We start from the raw sequence: 8846 nt of genomic DNA, 5'->3' as shown, positions 1-8846 counted from the left end.
GCCTCAGCTAACCAATAGCACATGCTGAAGAGAGGGGTGTGGTCTAAGCCCCTAGTGCCTAGATTGGGGGGAGGTTGGATCCACAGCAAAGAACCCTCTCTTTGAGTCAGGTACCTAAGTCTTTTCTTGCAAGAACAGAGATGGTGGCACACGCCTAACGCCACACAAAAAGAGGAAGGGCCTGGGGTGGAGTGTAGGCAGGGCCACACAGGCAGTGTGGGTAGGCTTAGACTTCCCCTGCCTTTGATACCCACCACCCATGCTCCCAGGGTGTGGGATACTCCACTATAATTCCCAGCTGTGCCTGAGGAGGAGAAGGGATATGAACAGTGGCGTCTCACCTACAAGGTGAGTTCACTATCCACTGAACTATAGAGTCATTCTCATTCACTCACATTCTCCAGGGCAATGCATAGATAATACGCAGTGGAACAGAACCGGAGATTGAGGGAGTCACACATCAGAATATCCCATAGCTCAGTGGTTAGGGCATGCACCTGGGAGACCCCTGTTCAAACCTGTTCTGTTCATCAGGCAGAAGAAGGAATTGGACCAGGCTCTTCTACATTGCAGTTGAGTTCCCCAACTCCAAGGCTAAAGGTTATAGGGGAGACTGCCATTGCTTCCTTCTCCCTGTGACTGTTACATGTGCAGTTAGGTGTGCTCAGAGCATACTTCCCAGATTGGGCCCTGCAAGCAAGATAGGCAAGGAAATGCCAAGTTTTACCTGGTTTGAGGCTCCTGCTGAGGCATTAGCTAGGTGCTGGTCATCACCCTGAGCCTGCAGTGTGCATGCCCAGAGTTAGAAACTGGATTTTATTCCACTTTATGTATCATGAATGACATGTCATCTGAGGTCTGATTGCAGAAGCTGTAGAAGAAAGGGTGATAAAGAGATAGGGAAAACGCACAACTGTATTTTCAAATCATCAACTGAATTCTCACACAAGGACTCAGAAAAATCAGCTTTGGGCTTGTAAACTGAACAAATTTGATCTGAAAATCATTGAGAGATAACAGGTGAAATCCTGACCCCCCCCATGGACTTCAATCATGTCACTGTTTTATCCAATAAAAACAGCATAGCACAATGTCATTTTTGCAGGTACATTTCAGACCATCCTCTAATTGCACTTTCTGACAACATTCCTTATTCCCACATTTTTCTCTGATGAGCAATGTTGGTAGCAAGTTAAATGTCAGCAATTTTATGTATTTAAGTAGAGAAGTTAGCAGTGTATGATATGGTCTGGTTATCTTTTGGCATTTTTTACCCAGTGAAGCTTAGTTCAGATGCAACATCTGGTTTTTCTAAAAAGTTTTATATTTTACCCAGTGGATTAGCTGGGTTGAGTGAGACAAAAGGAGATACAATTGTCTTCCACCAAGGTCATAATCTTAATCACTGTCTCAGCCAGAATTATAATGCTTCTAGCTCCTAGCTGTGTGCTTCAATTTCTCTGCCGCACGTCACTTGATATTTTCATTCCTCATAAAGAAGCAATGGTAACGTTAAGAGTAACAGGTTATTTCCTCTGTAAAAATGTACTGAAATTTTTTTCACCAAGTTCACCACCATGTCATTGCCTGTTCTTTGAAAATGCAAGTTTTATATGCCTTGGTGACTAGATTTTGATCCCACTGAAAGTTTGATGAGGTCTCTGGAGAAGGCTGAGGGCATACTTCCTAAATGATGAAGATGGGCTGGTTGGCCAACATCCTGTAGAACTGATTTCGGTGCTGCTGAGGATTAATTTTATTTTATTTATTGCATGCTTATTAATGTCAGGGCACCTAGAACCTTGGATAGATGACTTTATTATTTAATATCTAAATAAATAATAAAAATATTGTACATAGCTTGAGATTTACCTTCATGTTATTCCTACAGATCAAAGAGGACATGGGTTTTTTTTGAGATCCCTTGAGTGTCTTTGCCAAAAATGGAGGCCTCCAGCAGCACATGGACTTCTCTTAGAGCACAATCAACTAACTAGTCTCTGATTAAGGTGAGCAGTTATGTTCCCATAGGTTCGTGAAACTTTTCTGTCCTATTGTTGTTGGTCAGAAATATCTCATGTAGGTAAAGCATGTTTATACAATTGAATTAATGGGTATCTGTCTTTGTTCTTTTGAGGTAATGCCTCTCCTTATATGGAAAGTACATTAGTCAACATTCTATAATGCACATGAGAGCTTTCTCAGTGGGAATGGGAGACAGACTGATACTGGGCCCAATCCTGAAGTCCTTACTCTGGCAAAATCATATTTAAGTCAATGGGAGTTTTTTCACTTGATACAAAGCCATCAGGACTGGGCCGTGGTTGGGCTGAGGCTGAAGTCATTTGAGATGCACTTTGTTCCTGGTTGAAGTCAATAGAAGTATTGGCCTAACCTATGATTTAAAGACTCAACCTACTTTTTTAAAACAGTGTGATATAGATATAATTACAATTATTTTGATATAGACTACATGGCACTTCCCTTCCACCTCCCTCAAAAGAACTGTACTTACAGGGTTACCTCACAAACCCAAAACAAATGTATAACTCACCACAAGGCAAGGAATGTTCTATTTATTCCATGATTGATAGCTGTTAGCAGAATTTTCACATTTAATTCACAACAGAAAATAACTAAGCCAAGAAGATGAAAGGTTCTTCTAAAGATTTAGCACTGTTGACCATTCACTGAAAACATGTGACTTTGTTGCAGGGCCGGCTCCAGGGTTTTGGCCGCGCCAAGCAGCCAAACAAACAAAAAAGCCGCGATCGCGATCTGCGGCGGCAATTCAGCGGGAGGTCCTTCGCTCCGAGCAGGAGTGAGGGACCGTCCGCCGAATTGCCGCCGAACAGCTGGACGTGCCTCCCCTCTCCGAAGTGGCTGCCCCAAGCACCTGCTTGGTAAGCTGGTGCCTGGAGCCGGCCCTGCTTTGTTGTATAACTGAATCCTTTACAAATAGGGTAACTATGAAGATACTTGACCTTTTGTGACAAAACTGTGCTACTAGATTGATGCTTGGACAGGTTATCTCTAGAGTCCACAACCAAAGAGAATGCTGCAAGGTTAATTTAAAAAGTGGTTCTTCACCTGTATGCTTGCTTAACACATGTAATATATTTACCTAGTAGAATGAAGGCATTTTCCTGCTTGAGTTTATTGTAAGACACCCAGCAACTTGCTGTGACAGGACAAGAAGGGAATAAATGAAATAATTTTAATATAATATCAACAGAGTATGATAAGAAACCATAGGAGAAAGAGAACATTTTTTTGGAAAATTCTGCATATGTATATATTGCATTGTATAGTTTTACAGACGAATTTACATCAAGGACATAATATATATTTTTAAACACTGATTCGTAGAGGACAAAAATTATTTTTTTTCCTTCTGTACAGAAATGGGAGTAGGATTCTTCTTTTTGAGATAGTTTGATGTTCTTTAAGAGGAGTACTCGTATTCTTCAGCACTGCGGCGTCCAAAATCCATCCAGCCCATGTAATCTCTGTCGTTTATCCTGTGTGTAGGGTCAATGTTCTGTACCTTGTTTCCCATCATTGAGATCCTTCCAGTAGGACCTAACAGATGAGACATGAGGGGCAAAGAATAAGTGAATTCAGTTTTTAAGCTTCCCCTAATCTCATTTTTGTATCTGTCACTTATTAATATGTACAGTAGTGAGGTTTATACAAATTTTACAGCAACTTTTTGGAAAATAATGTAAACATGGGGGGAATGTACTCAAATTATTTGCTTTTATTCAAAATAAAAAGCATATCCATTGGTGGTTTGCTACAGGCATTTGTAATTGTGTGCATTATGATTTGTGTACAGCCTGACTAATAATCTGCACATTTCTCTCAGTGCATGGGGGTTCTCCCACGTTGTGGAACCTGGAGCCTTGGATTAACTATTTTGGGGGTCTCTTCTGTGACTCCATTTGGCACGTCATTTCCTCCCTCTCCCCATCCCCATCCCTGGCTGCTGGGAGGGAATGGGGGCATGTTTTTTCTTCACTGCCTGGCCACTTAGAGGGATGAGGAGGGACCTGCTGGCTTCAGCCCATTTGCTCAGTGTTCTCTCTGATGTCTCCCTCTTGTTTGTTAGGCAGTGTGTGGAATGCTCTGTGATGAGCTAAATCTACTTGAGAGTAGGATCATGCCTGGGATGAGGACACCATGACAGTCCTCTATGTTGCCTAAAGAGCCACAGATGGTGCAGAGCACGAGAATACATATTCTTACAATGTACCTTTGTTAGGAGTGGGATGGAGTTCAGACATGCAGGTTTTCCAGAGAAGCTGGGCATGTTTGTATGTGAGAACGGTCTTGCTAGAACTTGCAGATACAACTGTGCTGGAACTCTGAGTACTATTACTTTTGGGCAACTTCTGCTATCAAGCTAAGGTTCTTCTATGCTTCCTTCTGCCGTAATATTAGAGTGCTGATCTCTGCTATTGCTTTTGGTTTTTTGTCCATCTATGTTTAAAGCATTAATAAGATGTAAGGCCAACATTTTCTATGGTAAATCAAAGCCCAGAGATTAAAAAGAAAGGTCTTCATCTGTCTTAACACGTTACATCATTAGAACTGAAAGAATTTTAAAATGTTAATTGACTCCGCTTCTATCCAAAGAATGTGAAAATTTGCACTTCCATGGATACATTTTAGCCTCATGTGCAGGAATACTCTAATTATAAAAATAAGCTTAAACCTTCTATGACTGAAGTCAATGACAAAGGTCCCATTAACTTTAATGGGAACAGGAACAAACATGAATGTTGTTAATATTTAGCTTTGACCCAGATCTGTGAGTCTTTAAATTTATAACATTTAAAAAATCCTCAAATCTACAGAATATTCTTACTATATAAGAATTTATATTTTAAAGGAACACCTGCTGCCACAGGACTTTTATGTGGATGGAGTTTTCTTTACAGATGGAAACGATCCAGAACAAAATAATGAACATATGGTTAGGAACTTAATCACTTTGTCGATGATTGCAGAGGAGAGGACATATAAACTGAATTGATCCCCCTCCTCCACTCTTTAGACACTTACTTAAACCAAAATGGCAAAAATTTAACTACTAAAAAGTCTGATTGATTAACAAATTAAGGATATCAGTTAAATGCTCAGAAGCTGAGAAATTCACATACATAATTCAAAGTATGTAATTAAGGGGCAATGAGAATGTGGTTTCTTGGCAGTATAGTCTGATACCATTGGAACAGCTCATCACTCAGATCAGGGACTGTTTCTACTTGAAAGACTTCTGAGTTTGCAAATTAATTACCCACTGGGCCCTATTGGCTCTTTTAGAACCATTGTGATCTGCCCTGACAAATAATTTTAAATCATGTGTCTCTGACTTGACAGCCACAATGTGTCTCCTTTACCCAGCTGCCAGATACACGATAGAACACTTTTAGGATAACTTAATTCAAAGAGCTAGTAGGTCATGCACAGTAAACTGAATTTCTTAACATCAAAATAGAGGTCATCTTAATTACCTTCAAATCTCTGAAGGTGGCTTATAGACTCTACAGAGCCACTGGCCTTCAAACAATTCAGCTTCAAATTACAGCCATTTTTGAAAGATGGTAGAACCCAGCCCTAACCTCATGAGATAATAACTTATTTTTCCCCACAGTTATAACTGGCAATGCCTCTCCACAAATCATAACCACAAACATCACCACTAATCGTTATTAGCACAGCAAAAGTCCCAATATGTGTAGTGTCTTCTAGCCAGTAGCTATGGATTGAACATCCCCAAAGTGACTAAAACTGGAATTGAGGGGATATCTTGAGATTTGTCATCATATATCAGTTGGAAGCTTCATATCAGCCATTTTTTAAATTTAAAAGCAATATTATCTTGATGAAATTACTACACTGAGCAACCCCTCCTAGAACAAACAAGCCATAAGGGTCTTCTGCTAAAGGAGGAGAATATAATTGGTAGATAATGGACTTGAAGGGGGAAGTAAATGAGAGGCCACAATGTGCTTTTCATGAGATCCAGCCATACAAAGGTTACATATTTTTGTCCTTTCCCTCTGAATTCTTTATCCTCTCCTGTTACAAGTTCATTAACATGTCTGAGTCCAACCATCTGTCTGCGATGGGCTAGAATCAAGCTTGACCTCTACCAGGTCACAAGAAAGTATTGTATCATATGCCTACAGTGGCTTTAAGGACTATGAACATACTTCTAAAAATAGGTGGGTTTTTTAAAGAAATCTGAGCTAAATCAATAAGATACAAGATGTCTTCTGTCAGGTAACATTTAAGATAAAGCCAAAGTGTTCTTTCATGATACCTGGTTGAGATAGTTGGAATGCCAGTCAGGAATTTTGGAGAATGCACAAACTATGAAACCATACTGAAACAGAATAAATAGATAAACTTCCAAACAGCAGATTTTCAGGAAATGAAGGCTGGAAATATAAAACTGGAGAGATATAATGAAGATTCTGTTTCATAGATCTCCTGTAATAATAATGCTTAGTCCCACAAATCATTTAATTATAGCACTGATCTTTCTAAATGAACATCAGATCTTCTCCTCCTTATATTACTTTTACTGTTAAACTGGACTCCAGAATGGACACGATTAGATTTGGCATGATTAGGCGCTGTTCAGACGTCTTCAGAGCATGCTCAGAAGTGATATTTTTTTCCAGTTGCTTATAACTTTATTATTACTTGACCATTTTATATATGTAAGTATGAATACGTGTGTGTGTGAAAACGCAGACAATATATATGCTGTATATCACACACATGACATATACTGCAGAGTCCTATCAGGAGTAAGGAAGAAATTCAACATAGTGTGGAGGCCAGCACAATATAAGCTCTACAATGAGGCCTCAGTATGTGTGACAAAGAAGAGGTCTCTGTCAGCCCTGCATAGGCCAATGTGAAGGGGAATGAAAGGGACAGGCCACTGCTTGGGGGAAGTGAATTTTATCCTAAGTGCATGAGGGGAGATAATTCTGGTCTGGGAGTGAAGTAATTGCCTGACATCAAAACAGCTGTGTAATAGCAGGCAAAGAATCTCCTGTTGGCCCTGACACCCATCCCCTTCACTTCCAAGATATCCTCCTTTCCTGCAATGCAGGGTGTAGAATATAGGGAGACTTAGCAGATGAAAAAACCTCTGAAATCACGTGTAGTAGTTTTTGCTGCACTTGGCAGCCATGTTGCTCACTGGAAATGCTCTGCAAGTAGCCTGCCCCCCAGAATACGCGAGCAATAGTCCGGTGTATTCAGATACAAAACTGAGCTCTTTTTCAGAGCAGAGCATTTAATTAAAAAAAAAAAAAAAAAAAAGTGAATGAGCCCCTTACAGGGAAGTTTGAATGGATAACTATTTGCAAGTGTTTTAAATCCAGTAACTCTTTTGGAAGAACAAATATTTAGCTTTTCAGGAGGAAAGCATTCCTTGTCTAAAGTCATTCTTTGTGTGTAAGTATATACTATAATGTATATACTGTAAACCATTTTATTTTGTGCAAATATATGTTTTGTGGGCCTCTAGCCTACAAATCCTTACTCATGTAGGTTGTCTCATTACCTACTCAGGTGGGTAAGTGCAACTAATGTAAGAGTTTGAAGAATCAAGCCCTTAAATTGCACTACTCCGTTGTCACTGTATGCAACAAACCTAGCTGCAACACCACAGATGTTTGCAGTTGTACAATTCTATTGTACTCCAAGCAATCATGAAACTAGAAATGTAAGATAGATTCTTACTGTACATGTATAAAAGCAAATGCTCAATTCCTTATTAATATTTTTCAATATTTCCTTTACAAATGTAGATGATCATAGTAGTCCCTTCTGTCCTTAAAAATCTATGAATCTATAAAAGTACTGAATCTCAAAAGGAATTCTTTTGACACAGACACATGGCATAATACGTTGGCTATTACCTTTTCTGGCTTGCTGGAGATATTTGGCCAGCAAAGCTCCAATGTTGGCTTTTTGGTCAACATTTCCATCCAGCCGCTGGATAGGTTTCAGCTGGCCAGCAGATGAAGGGACACGAACATGTCGGTGATGTTCTGTCAAGCTCTGCTCAAGCTCAGTGGCCACAGGATTCTCATTGTGCGAGCCTGTAGCCTGCTGTCCAAAAGAGCTCGTTGACAGCATAGCAAGGAACATGTAGATGCAGATACCACTGTACATAGCTGGAGGGAAAAGAAATTAGAGGTTGTTAGAATGGTGAACTTCACTTTATTTAATACTATCCCCTTCCCTCCCTTTTTAAAAAAAGTGCTGACTTCTGAACAAACTAGATTTGAGAGAGTACAGTAAACAAAGGAACAGTGTTAAACGAGAGAAGATTGGCAAGAGAGTATTTGACAGGTAGGTAAAATGTTTCTAGATTTAAGAGGCAGTAGAGAGCTAGGGCTGTATAGTGGTACAAGTAGAGATAAAATCAATCCATTGCAAAGCTCTTTGCTGAAGAACTGCCTTCTTCTCTATGTTGTATTTCCTCCTCTATCTCAGGAGGAAGCATTTCAGTATTTCACCATCTTGTTAAAATATACAAGTGATACGAATATTCAGTTTTGAAAAGCTGGTAAAGAATGTTTATTTTAGCAACATGTATTTTGTTTGTGCTTAATTGTTCCAGCTGTTCTACCATATCTTAGAGAGAGAGGGAAAAGGTCACCGAGGGAAAGGAAAACAAAATCATACTCCAACAATTGAAAAACTGTGGAATAAACGTGGGTCTCAGGTGAATTTTCAAAGCTGTTTAAGAATTAGACATAGAATGATTTGGAACAATATGTTTCTTCATGTAAAACAGAGAATAAGTGTTA

The 8846-nt window shown here is 39.6% G+C and overlaps 1 protein-coding gene across 1 annotated transcript; it reads right to left on the bottom strand.

Annotated features, from left to right (window-relative positions):
* Positions 1-3445: 3445 nt before the first annotated feature.
* On the bottom strand, positions 3446-8205 carry CCK (cholecystokinin). Its single transcript, XM_065400010.1, has 2 exons — positions 7950-8205; positions 3446-3582 (listed from the first exon to the last, which is right to left on the bottom strand). Exons 1-2 carry the CDS (start codon positions 8203-8205, stop codon positions 3446-3448), a joined length of 393 nt encoding a protein of 130 aa, XP_065256082.1.
* Between the last annotated feature and the right edge of the window lie 641 nt (positions 8206-8846).

The sequence above is a fragment of the Emys orbicularis genome, chromosome 2 (genome assembly GCF_028017835.1).
Source record: "Emys orbicularis isolate rEmyOrb1 chromosome 2, rEmyOrb1.hap1, whole genome shotgun sequence".
In the NCBI taxonomy this organism is placed as follows: Eukaryota; Metazoa; Chordata; order Testudines; family Emydidae; genus Emys; species Emys orbicularis.
This window is presented reverse-complemented; position numbering and strand designations above follow the sequence as displayed.

Coding starts and splice junctions, on each gene's coding strand:
- CCK (XM_065400010.1), bottom strand. CDS start 8,205: ATGTACAGTGGTATCTGCATCTACATGTTCCTTGCTATGCTGTCAACG. Junction 3,583..7,949: donor TCTCCAGCAAGCCAGAAAAG/GTAATAGCCAAC, acceptor CTCATCTGTTAG/GTCCTACTGGAAGGATCTCA.